The sequence below is a fragment of the Triturus cristatus genome, chromosome 2_1, assembly GCF_964204655.1.
Source record: "Triturus cristatus chromosome 2_1, aTriCri1.1, whole genome shotgun sequence".
Taxonomy (NCBI): domain Eukaryota; kingdom Metazoa; phylum Chordata; class Amphibia; order Caudata; family Salamandridae; genus Triturus; species Triturus cristatus.
In genome coordinates, this window is record NC_140581.1 from 15,087,392 (window position 1) to 15,107,752 (window position 20,361).

Consider the following 20,361-nt stretch of genomic DNA (forward strand, 5'->3'; position numbering starts at 1 on the left):
CCCTGGCCCGTGCGCAGTCTCCGGCTTTGCCCTGCCTCCTTCATTACACTAGTCGTCCATTATTTCCGCCCCAGGCCTGTTTGAGCCCATTTACCGCCTGGGCCTCCCGCGCTTATAAAGGCAGGTTATTCAATCCCCTTACCGCCTTTCCACCTGGAAATGTTGTCTAAAGCACCCGTCCACCCTCCCGCCAGGCCACCCGCTGGCATTTTGGGACCACAGGCATCTCCAGGTGCTTTTCGGGAAAACTGCAGTCTAACGCTGCATGTATGCCGTCGAGGGGTCGCAGAGCCTTTCGTGTGGAGGCAGAAAATGTCCAATGGCAAAATGAACCTACACTGAAATCCGGGCATCTCCGTGTGACCGCGCCGCGTGATCCTGGTCAAATGACTTCACAGCTGCGTAGTTCGATTTCTGCCAAGTCTGGGCGCACGTACCCAAGAAGGGGTTAAATGCTGGCAGAAAGCCACTCCCTCCTCAGCATTGTGACTATATTTAAATATATATACATTCCTCACTCGCCTCTCATAGGAATTGTGCTAGTGTGAGTTGTGAGTTGTACAGTGCGTGGTACGAACCGACGAGTGCGAGTTTTGAGTAGTACAGTGAGTGGTGTGAACTGGCGAGTGTGAATTGAGTAGTATAGTGTGTGGTGTGAACTGCGGAGTGTGAATTGTGCACGGGACGAGTCCTAGGCTGGATTCTGACCCCTAGGCGAGTCTGTGATATGGTTAGTGGGGGATGTATAGCAGCAGTGTGCCCAGATCCCTACACCGAAGAAAGTTAGCGGATAGTGAGAGGCGCACCAGTAGACTAGCTGCCACTCTCAGAGGTCTGTCGGTGTTACTGGGTGGGTAGCATAGACGGATTCTGGAGTGTGGCTACCACATCTCAATCTCACGGTGTGTGTTACTGAGTGTGATGCACAGCAGTGAAGGGCATCTCTGCCCTCCCTCTTAGTTACTGCTAGTGAGATGCCCAGCAGTGCGGGGTGTTCTCGGGTCGGGCTCCTCGCCCATAGGCGGCGGTGCTGGCACCGGCCCCCCATGCCCCGAGGAGTGTCAGTCTGTGTTTCTGATTTGGACAGCTGTGCAGGGGTGGAGGCCGCGCTCCCACTCAAATGAGCGTGAGTCTCTGTCCGGGTATGAACAGGGGGAGTGAACGAGCAGCCCACCTCTTTTTCCTTCTTTCATTTAGTTGCTTCCCCGTGAAATGGATCCAAAAAGCGAACAATCCCGCGAGTGGTGCGCGCGCGCGCCACAGCGAGACAAGCTTTTAATTATCGCACCCGTGTCTGGGCACAATAATTGAAACCACATGGGCTTTGGTGCACGTAACAGACACCAATAGGCCATGGGCGGAGCAATGCGCCCGCCTTTGGCCTATTGCGTGCTCTGTTTTAAAAAAAACACGCAATCAAAGCCCAATAGCGGAACCCAAAAGGAAAAGCACACGCACAAGCGTGTGCGATTCCAGGGTCCGTTTTCAAACCCCGGACAGAAGGGCTCTCGCCTGCGTGAGCAGTGCTGCGCTTTGCAACGCAGGGCGCGAGCCCTAAAAAGGACCAAGACAACAAACACCAGTTCACAGAATCCAAAGATGCAACAGAACAAGAAGGCCAGCCTCTCCTGGACCCCTGTGGGACACCCTGCACACCCACCCAGCCAAAACATCTCCCAACTAACACCCGCTGTTGGTGAACTGATAACAGGCTATGCCAAGGAAGGAGAAACTTCACATCAGCCAGTATGGCGCAAAGCTGGCATGGGAGCATGTTCCACACTCACAGGGCTGCATGTTCCACACTCACAGGGGTGCATGTTCCACACTCACAGGGGTGCATGTTACACACTCACAGGGGTGCACGTTCCAACCTGGCATGGGTGCACGTTCCACCCTGGCACGGGTGCACGTTCCAACCTGGCATGGGTGCACGTTCCAACCTGGCATGGGTGCACGTTCCAACCTGGCAAGGGTGCATCTTCCACCCAGCACGGGTGTATGTTCCACCCTAGCACGGGTGCATGTTCCACCCTGGCACGGGTGCATGTTCCACCCTTGCACAGGTGCATGTTCCACCCTTGCATGGGTGTATGCCCCACACTTCATGGGTGTATGCCCCACACTACATGGGTGTATGTTCCACACTAGCATGGGCACAAGCCACACACTGACTGGAGAGTATGTTCCACAGTGGGTGGGTGCATGCTCCACAGACATGCACCCATCCTCCTGTGAAACATGATCAGTGTGTGAGTTGCACCTATGCCAGTGTGAGGCATACACCTGTGCCAGTGTAGAACATACACCCATGCCAGTGTGAGGCATGCACCCTCGCCAGTCTACAACATACACCTATGCCAATGTGAGGCATAAACCCATGCCAGTGTGGGGCATACACCCATGTTAGTGTAGAACATACACCCATGCCAGTGTGGGGCATATACCCACGACAGTGTGGGACAAACACCCATGCCAGTGTGGGACAAACACCCATGCCAGTGTGGGACAAACACCCATGCCAGTGTGGGACAAACACCCATGCCAGTGTAGAACATACACTCATTTAGTCAGACAAAACCCCCTTTGGGTAGATATGTAAACATCAATCCACACTGGCAATCAGAACCCAATGTCCCCGATATGAAGACAACGCATCCAGGGAGGAGGAAAGCAAGCGCCAAACACAATTCTGGATAATCAGAACTGATAGAGGAACGCCGACTATAAATCCATGTGGACCACTTATCTAGCAAAGATGAATAATTCTCTTGAAACATAACAATTGATCTGTGCACGATTTAGTAGTTCTTTCTGTGATTAGGAATCAACTTCCTTCTTGTTCTCCCAATTTTATTATTGTTTTTTTAGTTTTCATTGTGTGTATGTTTTTAATTGTATTAATTGTTATCAGTCTACATAGGGCTGTTTTAAACTAAATGTTCTGATTAATTTCCATTGTACGTTCAATTATTAGCAAAATTGTGTATATTATAACGTATATAAATTAAATTGGTACTGATTATCCAGAATTGTGTTTGCTGCTGGCTTTCCTCCTCCCTGGATGCGTTGTCTTCATATCGGGGACATTGGGTTCTGATTGCGAGTGTGGGTTTATGTTTACATATCCACCCAAAGGGGTTTTTGTCTGACTAAAAGTCCTCTCTGGTGCCCTTCTCCTGTGGTGTTTGGGTCCCTCTCTCTTTTGTTGAGGAACATACACTCATGCCAGTGTGGGGCATACACCCATGCCAGTGTGGGGCATACACCCATACCAGTGTGGGGCATACACCCATACCAGTGTGGGGCATACACCCATACCAGTGTGGGGCATACACCCATGCAAGTGTAGAACATACACCCATGCCAGTGTGAGGCATACACCTGTGCCAGTGTGGGGCATACACCCATGCCAGTGTGGGGCATACACCCATACCAGTGTGGGGCATACACCCATGCCAGTGTGGGGCATACACCCATACCAGTGTGGGGCATACACCCATACCAGTGTGGGGCATACACCCATGCAAGTGTAGAACATACACCCATGCCAGTGTGGGGCATACACCTGTGCCAGTGTGGGCATACACCCATGCCAGTGTGGGGCATACACCCATGCCAGTGTGGGGCATACACCCATGCCAGTGTGGGGCATACACCCATACTAGTGTGGGGCATACACCCATGCCAGTGTGGGGCATACACCCATGCCATGCCAGTGTGGGGCATACACCCATACCAGTGTGGGGCATACACCCATACCAGTGTGGGGCATACACCCATACCAGTGTTGAGCATACACCCATACCAGTGTGGGGCATACACCCATGCCTGTGTGGAAAACACACCCATGCCAGTGTGGGTATACACCCATGCCAGTGTGGTCATACACCCATGCCAGAGTGGGTCATGCGCCCATGCCAGTGTGGGGCATGCACCCATGCCAGTGTGGGGCATGCACCCATGCCAGAGTAGAATATACACCCATGCCAGTGTGGGGGGCATACACCCATGCCAGTGTGGGGCATGCACCCATGCCAGTGTGGGGCATGCACCCATGCCAGTGTGGGGCATGCACCCATACCTATGGGCAACATGCAGTGTGGGTCGGGCATGCTGCCATGAGTATCACCCCCTTCCCTCAGGGCCCTGTCGGGTGGGGGTCCAGGGGTCTCGCGCCTCACCTCTCGCTCTCATCCGCCGCTTTCTCTGCTTCTTCCAGCTTCTGCAGGGCCGTCGCCAGGCGCTCCTGGGCTCGGTCCAACTCCTCCTCCACCAGCTGGATGCGGCGGTTCAGCGAAGCCACGTCCGCCTCGGCCTGCAGGGAGAGAGGAGACTCAGTGAGCTAACTACCGCCTTCAGGGGCAGCGAGTGAGCTGGGGCAGTGAACTAGCTAGAGCTGGGGCAGTGGGAGATCTTGAGCTGGGGCAGTGAGAGATCTAGAGCTGGGGCAGTGAGAGATCTAGAGCTGGGGCAGTGAGAGATCTAGAGCTGGGGCAGTGAGAGATCTAGAGCTGGGGCAGTGAGAGAGCTGGGGCAGTGAGAGAGCTGGGGCAGTGAGAGAGCTGGGGCAGTGAGAGCTAGAGCTGGGGCAGTGAGAGAGCTGGGCAGTGCGTGAGCTAGAGCTGGGGCAGTGCGTGAGCTAGAGCTGGGGCAGTGCGTGAGCTAGAGCTGGGGCAGTGCGTGAGCTAGAGCTGGGGCAGTGCGTGAGCCAGAGCTGGGGCAGTGAGTGAGCCAGAGCTGGGGCAGTGAGTGAGCCAGAGCTGGGGCAGTGAGTGAGCCAGAGCTGGGGCAGTGAGTGAGCCAGAGCTGGGGCAGTGAGAGAGCTAGAGCTGGGGCAGTGAGAGAGCTAGAGCTGGGGCAGTGAGAGAGCCAGAGCTGGGGCAGTGAGCGAGCTAGAGCTGGGGGCAGTGCGTGAGCTAGAGCTGGGGGCAGTGCGTGAGCTAGAGCTGGGGCAGTGCGTGAGCTAGAGCTGGGGCAGTGAGCGAGCCAGAGCTGGGGCAGTGAGAGAGCCAGAGCTGGGGCAGTGAGAGAGCCAGAGCTGGGGCAGTGAGAGAGCCAGAGCTGGGGCAGTGAGAGAGCCAGAGCTGGGGCAGTGAGAGAGCTAGAGCTGGGACAGTGAGAGAGCTGGAGCTGGGGCAGTGAGCGAGACAGAGCTGGGACAGTGAGCGAGCTGGGGCAGTGAGAGAGCTAGAGCTGGGGCAGTGAGAGAGCTAGAGCTGGGGCAGTGAGAGAGCTGGGGCAGTGAGAGAGCTAGAACTGGGGCAGTGCGTGAGCTAGAGCTGGGGAAGTGAGAGAGCTAGAGCTGGGGCAGTGAGAGAGCTAGAGCTGGGGCAGTGAGAGAGCTAGAGCTGGGGCAGTGAGAGAGCTAGAGCTGGGGCAGTGAGAGAGCTAGAGCTGGGGCAGTGAGAGAGCTAGAGCTGGGGCAGTGAGAGAGCTGGGCAGTGAGAGAGATAGAGCTGGGGCAGTGAAGGAGCTATAGCTGGGGCAGTGAGCGAGCCAGAGCTGGGGCAATGAGAGAGCTGGGGCAGTGAGAGAGATAGAGCTGGGGCAGTGAGAGAGCTAGAGCTGGGGCAGTGAGAGAGCTAGAGCTGGGGCAGTGACAGAGCTAGAGCTGGGGCAGTGACAGAGCTAGAGCTGGGGCAGTGACAGAGCTAGAGCTGGGGCAGTGACAGAGCTGGGGCAGTGAGAGAGCTAGAGCTGGGGCAGTGAGAGCGCTAGAGCTGGGGCAGTGCGTGAGCTAGAGCTGGGGCAGTGCGTGAGCTAGAGCTGGGCAGTGCGTGAGCTAGAGCTGGGCAATGCGTGAGCTGGGGCAGTGCGTGAGCTGGGGCAGTGCGTGAGCTGGGGCAGTGAGAGAGTTAGAGCTGGGGCAGTGAGAGAGCTAGAGCTGGGGCAGTGAGAGAGCTAGAGCTGGGGCAGTGAGAGAGCTGGGCAGTGCTTGAGCTAGAGCTGGGGCAGTGAGAGAGCTAGAGCTGGGGCAGTAAGAGAGAGCTGGGCAGTGAGAGAGCTAGAGCTGGGGCAGTGAGAGAGCTAGAGCTGGGGCAGTGAGACAGTTAGAGCTGGGCCAGTGAGAGAGTTAGAGCTGGGGCAGTGAGAGAGCTAGAGCTGGGGCAGTGAGAGAGCTGGGCAGTGAGAGAGCTAGAGCAGGGGCAGTGAGAGAGCTAGAGCGGGGTCAGTGAGAGAGCTGGGCAGTGAGAGAGCTAGAGCTGGGGCAGTGAGAAAGCTAGAGCGGGGGCAGTGAGAAAGCTAGAGCGGGGTCAGTGAGATAGAGCTGGGGCAGTGAGCGAGCTAGAGCTTGGGCAGTGAGCGAGCCAGAGCTGGGGCAGTGAGCGAGCCAGAGCTGGGGCAGTGAGCGAGCCAGAGCTGGGGCAGTGAGAGAGCCAGAGCTGGGGCAGTGAGAGAGCCAGAGCTGGGGCAGTGAGAGAGCCAGAGCTGGGGCAGTGAGAGAGCCAGAGCTGGGGCAGTGAGTGAGCCAGAGCTGGGGCAGTGAGTGAGCCAGAGCTGGGGCAGTGAGTGAGCCAGAACTGGGGCAGTGAGTGAGCCAGAGCTGGGGCAGTGAGTGAGCCAGAGCTGGGGCAGTGAGTGAGCCAGAGCTGGGGCAGTGAGTGAGCCAGAGCTGGGGCAGTGAGTGAGCCAGAGCTGGGGCAGTGAGAAAGCTGGGCAGTGAGAGAGCTAGAGCTGGGGCAGTGAGAGAGCTAGAGCTGGGGGCAGTGAGCGAGCCAGAGCTGGGGGCAGTGAGCGAGCCAGAGCTGGGGGCAGTGAGCGAGCTAGAGCTGGGGCAGTGAGAGAGCTAGAGCTGGGGCAGTGAGAGAGCTCGGCAGTGAGAGAGCTAGAGCTGGGGCAGTGCGTGAGCTAGAGCTGGGGCAGTGAGCAAGTCAGAGCTGGGGCAGTGAGAGAGCCAGAGCTGGGGCAGTGAGAGAGCCAGAGCTGGGGCAGTGAGAGAGCCAGAGCTGGGGCAGTGAGAGAGCCAGAGCTGGGGCAGTGAGCGAGCCAGAGCTGGGGCAGTGAGAGAGCTAGAGCTGGGGCAGTGAGCGAGCCAGAGCTGGGGCAGTGAGAGAGCTGGGGCAGTGAGAGAGCTAGAGCTGGGGCAGTGAGAGAGCTAGAGCTGGGGCAGTGAGAGAGCTGGGGCAGTGAGAGAGCTAGAGCTGGGGCAGTGAGAGAGCTAGAGCTGGGGCAGTGAGAGAGCTAGAGCTGGGGCAGTGAGAGAGCTGGGCAGTGCTTGAGCTAGAGCTGGGGCAGTGAGAGAGCTAGAGCTGGGGCAGTAAGAGAGAGCTGGGCAGTGAGAGAGCTAGAGCTGGGGAAGTGAGAGAGCTAGAGCTGGGGCAGTGAGACAGTTAGAGCTGGGCCAGTGAGAGAGTTAGAGCTGGGGCAGTGAGAGAGCTAGAGCTGGGGCAGTGAGAGAGCTGGGCAGTGAGAGAGCTAGAGCAGGGGCAGTGAAAGAGCTAGAGCGGGGTCAGTGAGAGAGCTGGGCAGTGAGAGAGCTAGAGCTGGGGCAGTGAGAAAGCTAGAGCGGGGGCAGTGAGAAAGCTAGAGCGGGGTCAGTGAGATAGAGCTGGGGCAGTGAGTGAGCTAGAGCTGGGGCAGTGAGCGAGCCAGAGCTGGGGCAGTGAGCGAGCCAGAGCTGGGGCAGTGAGCGAGCCAGAGCTGGGGCAGTGAGAGAGCCAGAGCTGGGGCAGTGAGAGAGCCAGAGCTGGGGCAGTGAGAGAGCCAGAGCTGGGGCAGTGAGAGAGCCAGAGCTGGGGCAGTGAGTGAGCCAGAGCTGGGGCAGTGAGTGAGCCAGAGCTGGGGCAGTGAGTGAGCCAGAGCTGGGGCAGTGAGTGAGCCAGAGCTGGGGCAGTGAGTGAGCCAGAGCTGGGGCAGTGAGTGAGCCAGAGCTGGGGCAGTGAGAAAGCTGGGCAGTGAGAGAGCTAGAGCTGGGGCAGTGAGAGAGCTAGAGCTGGGGGCAGTGAGCGAGCCAGAGCTGGGGGCAGTGAGCGAGCTAGAGCTGGGGCAGTGAGAGAGCTAGAGCTGGGGCAGTGAGAGAGCTCGGCAGTGAGAGAGCTAGAGCTGGGGCAGTGCGTGAGCTAGAGCTGGGGCAGTGAGCAAGTCAGAGCTGGGGCAGTGAGAGAGCCAGAGCTGGGGCAGTGAGAGAGCCAGAGCTGGGGCAGTGAGAGAGCCAGAGCTGGGGCAGTGAGCGAGCCAGAGCTGGGGCAGTGAGAGAGCTAGAGCTGGGGCAGTGAGCGAGCCAGAGCTGGGGCAGTGAGAGAGCTGGGGCAGTGAGAGAGCTGGGGCAGTGAGAGAGCTAGAGCTGGGGCAGTGAGAGAGCTAGAGCTGGGGCAGTGAGAGAGCTGGGGCAGTGAGAGAGCTAGAGCTGGGGCAGTGAGAGAGCTAGAGCTGGGGCAGTGAGAGAGCTAGAGCTGGGGCAGTGAGAGAGCTAGAGCTGGGGCAGTGAGAGAGCTGGGCAGTGAGAGAGCTAGAACTGGGGCAGTGCGTGAGCTAGAGCTGGGGCAGTGAGAAAGCTAGAGCTGGGGCAGTGAGAGAGCTAGAGCTGGGGCAGTGAGAGAGCTGGGCAGTGAGAGAGCTGGGCAGTGAGAGAGCTAGAACTGGGCAGTGCGTGAGCTAGAGCTGGGGCAGTGAGAGAGCTAGAGCTGGGACAGTGAGAGAGCTAGAGCTGGGGCAGTGAGAGAGCTAGAGCTGGGGCAGTGAGAGAGCCAGAGCTGGGGCAGTGAGAGAGCTAGAGCTGGGGCAGTGAGCGAGCCAGAGCTGGGGCAGTGAGAGAGCTGGGGCAGTGAGAGAGCTAGAGCTGGGGCAGTGAGAGAGCTAGAGCGGGGTCAGTGAGATAGAGCTGGGGCAGTGAGCGAGCTAGAGCTGGGGAAGTGAGCGAGCTAGAGCTGGGGCAGTGAGTGAGATAGAGCTGGGGCAGTGAGTGAGATAGAGCTGGGGCAGTGAGCGAGATAGAGCTGGGGCAGTGAGAGAGCTAGAGCTGGGGCAGTGGGAGAGCTAGAGCTTGGGCAGTGAGCGAGCTAGAGCTGGGGCAGTGAGCAAGCCAGAGCTGGGGCAGTGAGAGAGCTAGAGCTGGGGCAGTGAGAGAGCCAGAGCTGGGGCAGTGAGAGAGCCAGAGCTGGGGCAGTGAGAGAGCTAGAGCTGGGGCAGTGAGTGAGCTAGAGCTGGGGCAGTGAGAGACCTAGAGCTGGGGCAGTGAGAGAGCCAGAGCTGGGGCAGTGAGAGAGCCAGAGCTGGGGCAGTGAGAGAGCCAGAGCTGGGGCAGTGAGAGAGCCAGAGCTGGGGCAGTGAGAGAGGTGGGGCAGTGAGAGAGCCAGAGCTGGGGCAGTGAGAGAGCCAGAGCTGGGGCAGTGAGAGAGCCAGAGCTGGGGCAGTGAGAGAGCCAGAGCTGGGGCAGTGAGAGAGCCAGAGCTGGGGCAGTGAGAGAGCCAGAGCTGGGGCAGTGAGTGAGCTAGAGCTGGGGCAGTGAGAGAGGTGGGGCAGTGAGTGAGCTAGAGCTGGGGCAGTGAGTGAGCTAGAGCTGGGGCAGTGAGTGAGCTAGAGCTGGGGCAGTGAGAGAGCTAGAGCTGGGGCAGTGAGAGAGCTAGAGCTGGGGCAGTGAGAGAGCTACAGCTGGGGCAGTGAGAGAGCTGGGCAGTGAGAGAGCTAGAACTGGGGCAGTGCGTGAGCTAGAGCTGGGGCAGTGAGAGAGCTAGCGCTGGGGCAGTGAGAGAGCTAGAGCTGGGGCAGTGAGAGAGCTAGCGCTGGGGCAGTGAGAGAGCTAGAGCTGGGGCAGTGAGAGAGCTAGCGCTGGGGCAGTGAGAGAGCTGGGCAGTGAGAGAGCTAGAGCTGGGGCATTGAGAGAGCTGGGCAGTGAGAGAGCTAGAGCTGGGGCAGTGAGAGAGCTATAGCTGGGGCAGTGAGAGAGCTATAGCTGGGGCAGTGAGAGAGCTGGGGCAGTGAGAGAGCCATAGCTGGGGCAGTGAGAGAGCTAGAGCTGGGGCAGTGAGAGAGCTAGAGCTGGGGCAGTGAGAGAGCTAGAGCTGGGCAGTGAGAGAGCTGGAGCTGGGGCAGTGAGCGAGCTGGAGCTGGGGCAGTGAGCGAGCTGGGGCAGTGCGTGAGCTAGAGCTGGGGCAGTGAGAGAGCCAGAGCTGGGCAGTGAGAGAGCTAGAGCTGGGCAGTGAGAGAGCTAGAGCTGGGGCAGTGAGAGAGCTAGACCTGGGGCAGTGAGCGAGCCAGAGCTGGGGCAGTGAGAGAGCTGGGGCAGTGAGAGAGCCATAGTGTTGGACCCGGCCTCGTAGAATGGCCCTCCGTGCCCCCGCACCACCGAAACCTGGTACCTACAGCCCAAGCACCCGGCCCAGCCGAACCTCCCCACCAGGACACACGCACCGATCCGGACATCCCCGTCCCTGGCCTCTCTCCTTTCGGCCACCCCGGGCCCGCGTGCCCACTTCATGCACCAAGATGGCCGCCCGGCCCCAGCGCGACCCGGGCCTAGAGGCGCCACCCCGGCTGGAGGACATCACGCTTCCAGGGGATGAGAGAGGGAGGAGCAGTTTCTATCGCACCTCTGAGCTCCCCCGGGACGATGGGTTTCGATCGGCCCTCCGGCCTCCCTGAGGGCTGGCTCCACGCCTGCTGGGTGTCTGGGACTCCTCCCGACCCGGCCCTGAAAGGATCAAAAGACTATAGCAGGAAATCCCGACAAGCGACCCCCAGGTGACAAGACCCCTGCCTGCACAGACTCCGGACATCAAAGAGGGGTCGAACTATAACAAGGAGTGCTCTGGGGCTGTCCGGCAGATTCGACGCTGGAACGACGAGAGCCTGCTGACGTGGTCGCGGCTCCTGGAACTGGAACTCACCTGAGCCCTGCTGAGTGACTCGCGGCTCCCTGAAGAACGTAAGACCTCCGAACTTGTGCTTGAGCCCTGCTGAGTGACTCACTCGCGGCTCCCTGAAGATCGTAAGACCTCCGAACTTGTACTTGAGCCCTGCTGAGTGACTCGCGGCTCCCTGAAGATCGTAAGACCTCCGAACTTGTACCTGAGCCCTGCTGAGTGACTCGCGGCTCCCTGAAGATCGTAAGACCTCCGAACTGGTACCTGAGCCCTGCTGAGTGACTCGCGGCTCCCCCAGACTCTCACGGTCCCGCCGGACCCCAACTCCGACCACGTATCCCCCAGCTCGAGGATTGTGAGCTGTGCGCCGGATACGTCCCTGCTTGAACCGTTACCAGAGACAGTCCCGCTACCCCCTACCTTTCCGAGACTCTTGAGCCCGTGCTCACCTTGTACATATTTGCAGTGATACCTATTTGATAAAGCTTGTTCTGAGAATACCCAGTGTGGTCTCTCTGTGTCGTGTGGTGCCAGAAGTACGATCCTAGTTGCGAGATTCCTCCCCCTGGGGAATCTCCCGCCAGTGCCCGGCTACAATACTACACGGGTGGGACTCAGGGAAGTCAGGACCCCTTTCCGGGCTCCTCTGAGGTCGCCGTCTAACATTGGTGGCAGCGGTGGGATTCGGGCCCATCACCTAGAGATCGTACAAGTGAACAACGGATGCACGACCAACAAAGATGGCAGAAGGAAGCGCCACGAGCTCCGCAGAAACCAACGCCAACAGAGTGTTCCAGGTGGAGCATCTGGAAGAATACACACACAAAGAGCTAAAACAATTTTGCAAAGAACTTAAAATCGCTACCACTGGCCTCAACACTAAAGAAGACTTGCAGAAAGCACTGAAAACTTGGGTGGAGACCGGGGCCTCCCGCCCGGAAGGCACGGGGGAGCGCCCCGACGAAGCCGAAACCCCCCAAAGTGAAAGCAGTAGCAATCAGGTGCGAGGCATCGTACCAGACGGGGGCCTATCCCCGGAAGAGCTCGCGGACAGAGAGAGAAGCCGCAGTCATGAACTCGAGTTAGCCAAACTCAAAATCGAGGGCGAATTGAAGTTAGCGGAGAAAAAGCTAGCAGTAGAGCAAATGCGCGTACAAGGCGAACTGGAAGAAAAGAAGCTCCAACGGGAGCACGAAGGAAGAAAGCTCCAACTGGAGCACGAACGGAGCTTAAAGGAACTCGAGCTCAAGGCCCGAAATGAGGACGGGAGGCCCTCGGGGAACCGAGAGACGGCCCCCCCAGCGGAACAGAAGGTCCACATCCCCAAGGATGTGGTCAAAGAATATTATAAAAACGATGACATTCAGCAATGGTTTCGGGCCTACGAGGTCGCCATGACCTCCCATCGGATTCCACAGAAGGACTGGGGGGCGGGGTTGTGGGGACGGTTTCTGAGCGAAGGAAGGGACACCCTGCTCGACCTACCCCTCTCCCTGCAGACCTCCTACAGCCACATGAAAGAGGCTCTCCTCACAAGATACGGCCTCACCCCAGAAATGTACCGCCAACGGTTCCGGGACTGCAGGAAGATCCCGGGCACCACCTGGGTGGAGTATGTAAACTTTTTTAGTCGGGCCTTCGATGGGTGGGTCAAGGGCAGCAAGGTCACCACCCTTGCCGAACTCACTGACCTCATGTTGTGGGAACATCTGGCTGCGAACTGCTTCGTAGAGCTACGTCAACATCTGCTGGATAGCAAGCTCACAGATCCTCGGAAGCTGGCCGTGGAGGCCGACCGCTGGACCAACACCCGGGTCTCCCGGGGCATGGTAGGAGAGTACCCCCGAACCAGTCAGGGACCACCCCGCCAAAGAGGGGGAGGGAACCAGGGAGGGCCGAGGGAGTCCCAGCCTAGCCCCCCGAAGACACCACCTCCACCTTTCCCGGCGCCCCCCCCACCAGTAACAGGGCCCCCTGGGAGACGGGGACACCGGGTGACCGTCACATGTTTTCGTTGCCGGAAACCCGGGCACTACGCCAATGACCCAGAGTGCCCCATGGCCACCCAAGTCACCCCTGCGAGACAGATAGCAAACGTAGCCCTGGGGGAGGAGGTTGAGGAAGCCGAGGAGTGGGAACCCGCCGCGATGGCCCTAGTATCCCTGGGAGATAGGGAAATGATCCCTGGTAGCCTCCTACCGTCCAACACACAGAAATATGGGCAGCTCGTCAAGATCAATGGCCACCAGGTAGAGGCCCTGCGGGACACCGGGGCCAGTATCACCGGTGTCCTCAGGCACCTAGTTCCCGAGGAGCAGATCCTCCCCAATGTCTTTTGCCCCGTAATATCTGCAGACAATAGGGAAAGTATGTGTCAGGTGGCCCTGGTGCCATTTGAGTGGGGAGGGGTGATAGGTAAACTCAAGGTGGCCGTAAGAACCTCCCAGCCGGTCGACTGCCTCTTAGGGAACGACCTGGAGAGTTCTCCCTGGAAGCACGTAGAGCGCAAGGCCCACCTAGGAATGATGGGACTCCCCGAGTGGGTGTGTGCCACCACCCGATCTATGACAGCCCGACTCACTCCCCGGAGAGAAGTCGAGAGCACCCCGGTCGAAGTAGCCAGCACCGTCCCCGCCGAGGGTCCTCCCGTTCCCCCATCGGAAGGGTCCGTCGCCAGCGACGAGCCCGCACCATCCGACCCCGCCCCGGTCCCCGAGTTGGGGGATCTACCCGAGTTGGCCCATTGGCGCCACGAGGGCGGGCCCACCCGAGAAGAATTTTGCCGGGAGCAAGCCACCTGTCCTTCCCTGGTCGGGCTGCGGCGCCAGGCCGAGGGCCAAGCCGCAGGTGACCAGACCGGAACGCACCGAATCTATTGGGAGAATAACGTCCTGTATAGTGAGCAGACATCAGTGGAGCTGGGATCCGGACGGGTACTGGTGGTACCTCTCCGCTTCCGGGATTTCCTCCTGGGCTTAGCCCACGATGTCCCCCTCGCCGGTCACCTGGGTCAGGACAAGACCTACAGCCGTCTCGTGACCCATTTTTATTGGCCTAAGATGAAAGCAGCGGTAGAGGCACACTGCAAGTCCTGCCCCACGTGCCAAGCCAGTGGGAAGAGTGGGGGGAAGCGCAAGGCTCCCCTCCAACCCTTCCCGGTCGTCAGTACCCCCTTCGAACGAGTCGGGATCGACATCGTGGGGCCACTGGACCCCCCCACCTCCCAAGGTCACCGTTTCATCTTGGTCCTAGTGGACCACGCCACCCGCTACCCAGAGGCTATTCCCCTACGCACCATTACGGCCCCCGTGGTGGGCCGGGCCCTGATGGGGATCTTCTCCAGGGTGGGTTTCCCCCGCGAGGTCGTGAGCGATCGCGCCACTAATTTTATATCCAGGTATATGACGTCCCTGTGGCAACAATGTGGGGTGTCCTATAAGTTCACCACCCCGTACCATCCCCAAGGGAACGGCCTAGTAGAGAGGTTTAATAGGACTTTGAAAGGGATGATCGCTGGCCTAGAAGAGCCCCTCCGGCGTAAGTGGGACGTCCTGCTCCCCTGCCTCTTGTTCGCTTACCGGGAGGTCCCCCAGAAGTCCTTAGGGTTCAGCCCGTTTGAATTACTCTATGGGCACCCCGTCCGAGGTCCCCTCAGTTTGGTTAAGGAAGGGTGGGAGGCAGCACCCCAGACCACCCCCCGAGATGTGTTCCAATATGTCCTGGCCCTCCGGAACCAGACCAGGAGGTTCCGAGAACTGGCCGAGGCCAACCTGGAGGCGAGTCAAGAAGAAATGAAGCGCTGGTACGACCAGAATGCTACTCTGGTCGAGTTCCAGCCGGGCCAGCAGGTGTGGGTCATGGCCCCCGTGAAGCCTGGCGCTCTCCAGGACCGATGGACTGGGCCCTACAAAGTGGTCGAGAGGAAGAGCCAAGTCACCTACTTGGTGGACGTCCAGTCGCCTCGGGATCCCCTCCGGGTCCTGCACGTGAACCGCCTCAAGCCTCACTTCCAGCGGACAGAACTGAGCCTCCTGCTGGCCACCGATGACGGGGCCGAAGATGAGTCGGATCCCCTCCCGGACCTCCTGTGTGTCAAGGAGCAGGATGGCTCCGTGGAAGGAGTAAACCTCTCCCCAGCCCTCACTGCCCAGCAACAAGCGGACTGCCGCCAGCTCCTAAGACAATTTTCTGACCTCTTCTCCCTGACCCCCCGGGTCACCAACTGGTGTGTTCATGATGTGGACACCGGGGACAGCCCGCCGGTGAGACACCGAGCCTACCGGGTTCCTGACCGGGTCCGGTCCTGCATTCAAGCGGAAGTCTCGAAGATGTTGACCCTGGGGGTGATCGAGCCCTCTGACAGTCCCTGGGCCAGCCCCGTGGTCCTGGTCCCGAAGGCAGCGGCCCCCGGTGTCGCCCCCGAGCTCCGATTCTGCGTGGACTACCGGGGGCTCAATGACGTTACCCGAGCCGATGCCCACCCCATTCCACGAGCCGACGAACTCATTGACCGCCTAGGGGCAGCCCGGTTCCTCAGCACATTCGACCTCACCTGCGGATACTGGCAGATTGCGCTCACCGAAGGGGCCAAAGAGCGGTCCGCTTTCTCCACCCCCGATGGGCACTACCGCTTCCGCGTAATGCCCTTCGGGATGAAAAATGCCCCGGCCACTTTCCAGCGACTGGTGAATAGGGTCCTGGCCGGGCTAGAACAGTTCAGCGCGGCATATCTGGACGACATCGCTGTCTTCAGTTCAGAGTGGAGTGAGCACCTCCAGCACCTCCGAAGGGTGCTAACCGCCCTGCGCCAGGCAGGCCTCACAGTAAAAGCCAGCAAGTGCCAGATCGGGCAAGGATCCGTGGTCTACTTGGGGCACCAGGTCGGGAGTGGCCAGGTCGCCCCTCTACAGCCAAAGATCGACGCCATCCTGGCCTGGGAACCACCCATCACCCAGACGGAGGTCCGAGCCTTTCTGGGACTCACGGGCTACTACCGAAGATTCATTCGGGGGTATGGCAGCCTTGTCGGCCCTCTCACAGAACTCACGTCTAAAAAACAGCCAAAGAAAGTGCAGTGGACGGCTGCCTGCCAGGACGCTTTCGATGCCCTAAAAAGGGCCATGTGTACTGCCCCCGTCCTCCAGGCTCCCGACTACGCCAAGGAGTTCATAGTCCAGACCGATGCCTCCGAGCATGGCATTGGGGCCGTCCTGTCCCAAGTAAATGACCAAGGCCTAGACCAGCCCGTCGCCTTCCTCAGTCGGCGGCTGTTGCCCCGAGAACAAAGATGGAGCACCATAGAGCGCGAAGCCTTTGCCGTGGTCTGGGCACTCAAAAAGCTACGACCCTACCTGTTTGGCACCCATTTCAGAGTCCAAACTGACCATCGGCCCTTACGTTGGCTCATGCAGATGCGAGGAGAAAACCCCAAGCTACTGCGGTGGTCAATCTCCCTCCAGGGGATGGATTTCACCGTGGAACACCGCCCTGGTACGGACCACGCCAATGCTGACGGCCTCTCCCGGTTCTTCCGCCTCAGCGAAGAGAACCCCCCAAGCTGATGGGCAGTTCTCTCCGGCTTTCAGCTGGGGGGGACGCGTGTTGGACCCGGCCTCGTAGAATGGCCCTCCGTGCCCCCGCACCACCGAAACCTGGTACCTACAGCCCAAGCACCCGGCCCAGCCGAACCTCCCCACCAGGACACACGCACCGATCCGGACATCCCCGTCCCTGGCCTCTCTCCTTTCGGCCACCCCGGGCCCGCGTGCCCACTTCATGCACCAAGATGGCCGCCCGGCCCCAGCGCGACCCGGGCCTAGAGGCGCCACCCCGGCTGGAGGACATCACGCTTCCAGGGGATGAGAGAGGGAGGAGCAGTTTCTATCGCACCTCTGAGCTCCCCCGGGACGATGGGTTTCGATCGGCCCTCCGGCCTCCCTGAGGGCTGGCTCCACGCCTGCTGGGTGTCTGGGACTCCTCCCGACCCGGCCCTGAAAGGATCAAAAGACTATAGCAGGAAATCCCGACAAGCGACCCCCAGGTGACAAGACCCCTGCCTGCACAGACTCCGGACATCAAAGAGGGGTCGAACTATAACAAGGAGTGCTCTGGGGCTGTCCGGCAGATTCGACGCTGGAACGACGAGAGCCTGCTGACGTGGTCGCGGCTCCTGGAACTGGAACTCACCTGAGCCCTGCTGAGTGACTCGCGGCTCCCTGAAGAACGTAAGACCTCCGAACTTGTGCTTGAGCCCTGCTGAGTGACTCGCGGCTCCCTGAAGATCGTAAGACCTCCGAACTTGTACTTGAGCCCTGCTGAGTGACTCGCGGCTCCCTGAAGATCGTAAGACCTCCGAACTTGTACCTGAGCCCTGCTGAGTGACTCGCGGCTCCCTGAAGATCGTAAGACCTCCGAACTGGTACCTGAGCCCTGCTGAGTGACTCGCGGCTCCCCCAGACTCTCACGGTCCCGCCGGACCCCAACTCCGACCACGTATCCCCCAGCTCGAGGATTGTGAGCTGTGCGCCGGATACGTCCCTGCTTGAACTGTTACCAGAGACAGTCCCGCTACCCCCTACCTTTCCGAGACTCTTGAGCCCGTGCTCACCTTGTACATATTTGCAGTGATACCTATTTGATAAAGCTTGTTCTGAGAATACCCAGTGTGGTCTCTCTGTGTCGTGTGGTGCCAGAAGTACGATCCTAGTTGCGAGATTCCTCCCCCTGGGGAATCTCCCGCCAGTGCCCGGCTACAATACTACACGGGTGGGACTCAGGGAAGTCAGGACCCCTTTCCGGGCTCCTCTGAGGTCGCCGTCTAACACATAGCTGGGGCAGTGAGAGAGCTAGAGCTGGGGCAGTGAGAGAGCTAGAGCTGGGGCAGTGAGAGAGCTAGAGCTGGGGCAGTGAGAGGGCTGGGGCAGTGAGAGAGCTAGAGCTGGGGCAGTGAGAGAGCTAGAGCTGGGGTAGTGAGAGAGCTGGGGCAGTGAGAGAGCTAGAGCTGGGGCAGTGAGAGAGCTAGAGCTGGGGCAGTGAGAGAGCTAGAGCTGGGGCAGTGAGAGAGCTGGGGCAGTGAGAGAGCTGGGGCAGTGAGAGAGCTAGAGCTGGGGCAGTGAGAGAGCTGGGGCAGTGAGAGAGCTGGGGCAGTGAGAGAGCTAGAGCTGGGGCAGTGAGAGATCTAGAGCTGGGGCAGTGAGAGATCTAGAGCTGGGGCAGTGAGAGAGCTGGGGCAGTGAGAGCTAGAGCTGGGGCAGTGAGAGAGCTGGGCAGTGTGTGAGCTAGAGCTGGGGCAGTGAGAGAGCTAGAGCTGGGGCAGTGAGAGATCTAGAGCTGGGGCAGTGAGAGATCTAGAGCTGGGGCAGTGAGAGATCTAGAGCTGGGGCAGTGAGAGAGCTGGGGCAGTGAGAGAGCTGGGGCAGTGAGAGCTAGAGCAGGGGCAGTGAGAGAGCTGGGGCAGTGAGAGCTAGAGCAGGGGCAGTGAGAGAGCTGGGCAGTGAGAGAGCTAGAGCTGGGGCAGTGAGAGAGCTAGAGCGGGGGCAGTGAGAGAGCTAGAGCTGGGGCAGTGAGAGAGCTAGAGCTGGGGCAGTGAGAGAGCTAGAGCTGGGGCAGCGGTGCCAGCCCCGGGCCTCGCGCTGTGCCAAAACTGCATTCCTGTCTGGTGCCCCTACACCCACCGTGACCTGGTGTGAGCAGTGACGTGCGTCCTAGCTATGCGGGGGACAGCGCCCTGACCAGTGGTACTTGGGGTGGGCGGGGGGAGGGGTGAGGTGAATGGTAATAAGGGGTCGCATCTACAAAAGGAATCCAGGTAAAGGGTACAACTACAGGACATACAGAGACGCGTCACACCCCCGAAGATGGAAACCACCTTTGGGTGGAAATGTGTGTAAATAACTTCCAGGTTACTCAAGGCGAGACAAAAAGGGAAGTAACTGTGTCACGCTGAAATCTCACTCATTCGGGGGGGTCTCACTCCTAAGTCCTAGCTTATTGGTCAGTGACCTCTCACACAGGGGACGCATCACTGGCGCGTGCTTTGGTCTGTAGTAACTTAAGATCTTTGTATCCCCTGAGCAGACGATGGGAGCTGCTGAGGAGAGCCCTGCAGTGCGCTCAAGGTCACACGGCGTAACGGCGCATCTTTGTGTTTAAATGTAATAGTTTCCATTTCCTTGTAAAACCTGGCCTAGCAGCTGCTAATGCTTTAGGAGTTAACATGCCCCCGCCCCCTTCCTCGCCCTTTAATGGGGGCTGCCTGGTTTCCCAGAAATGTTGCATGTTTAAAGGAATTCCATCAGCTGGAAAGCATCGCCTTCAAAGCAGGCGGCTGTTTACTGCTTCGCTGCACGCCTGAGGAATGCGCAGCACAGACAGGGGAGGGCCCCAGGCCCAGGGGCCTGCTCACTGGAGACACATGACACATGGGGCCCAGGCGGTGCGGCCCAGCCAGTAGCTAGCGCCTCACGCTGAGAGCGCCTAGAGGCGACAGCCTGCAGTGGCGTCTGTGGTTCACCGCTCGGGATGGCGTCCACTGAACTCCAATGAATGCCAGAGTTTGGACCAGGCGCCACTTCAAGGTGGCCGACACCTTTCCTGACACGACTAGGGGCAGCTGTAGGAACGCAGGGTCAAACCAGCCTGTCCCCCTCACGCACACCACCCCAGAGATACAGAAAACACAGGGACAAACCAGCCTGCCCCCCTCGCGCACACCACCACACAGATGCAGGGAACAGGGTCAAACCATCCTCTCCCCTCACGCACACCACCACACACATGCAGGGAACAGAGTCAAACCAGCCTGTCCCCCTCACGCACACCACCACGCAGATGCAGGGAACACAGGGTCAAACCAGCCTGTACCCCTCACGCATTCCACCCCAGAGATACAGAAAACACAGGGCCAAACCAGCCTGCCCCCCTCGCGCACACCACCACACAGATGCAGGGAACACAGGGTCAAACCAGCCGGTCCCCTCACGCACACCAACACACACATGCAGGGAACAGTGTCAAACCAGCCTCACCCCTCACGCACACCACCACACAGATGCAGGGAACAGTGTCAAACCAGCCTCACCCCTCACGCACACCACCGCAGAGATGCAGGGAACACAGTGTCAAACCAGCCTTTCCCCTCACGCACACCCCCGCAGAGATGCAGGGAACACAGGGTCAAATCAGCCTCTCCCCTCACGCACACCACCCCAGAGATGCAGGGAACACAGTGTCAAACCAGCCTTTCCCCTCATGCACACCCCCGCAGAAATGCAGGGAACACAGGGTCAAACCAGCCTGTCCCCCTTACGCACACCACCACACACATGCAGGGAACAGGGTCAAACCAGCCTGTTCCCTCACGCACACCACCACAGAGACGCAGGGAACATAGGGTGAAATCAGCTTGTCCCCCTCACGCACACCACCCCAGAGATGCAGAGAACATAGGGTCATACCAGCCTGTCCCCCTCACGCACACCACCCCAGAGATGCAGAGAACATAGGATCAAACCAGCCTGTCCCCCTCACGCACACCACCCCAGAGATGCAGAGAACA

General features: G+C 59.5%; 1 protein-coding gene across 9 annotated transcripts in view; it reads right to left on the reverse strand.

Annotated features, from left to right (window-relative positions):
- The window catches only part of LOC146863620 (tropomyosin beta chain), a 236,049-nt gene that overhangs the window by 55,406 nt on the left and 160,282 nt on the right, over nucleotides 1-20,361 (reverse strand). For all 9 annotated transcript variants that reach the window (XM_085627665.1, XM_085627667.1, XM_085627680.1 and 6 more), the window contains one exon: nucleotides 4,185-4,318. In XM_085627665.1, the coding sequence (XP_085483791.1) occupies nucleotides 4,185-4,318 (134 nt within the window). The remainder of the gene's footprint in view (nucleotides 1-4,184; nucleotides 4,319-20,361) is intronic.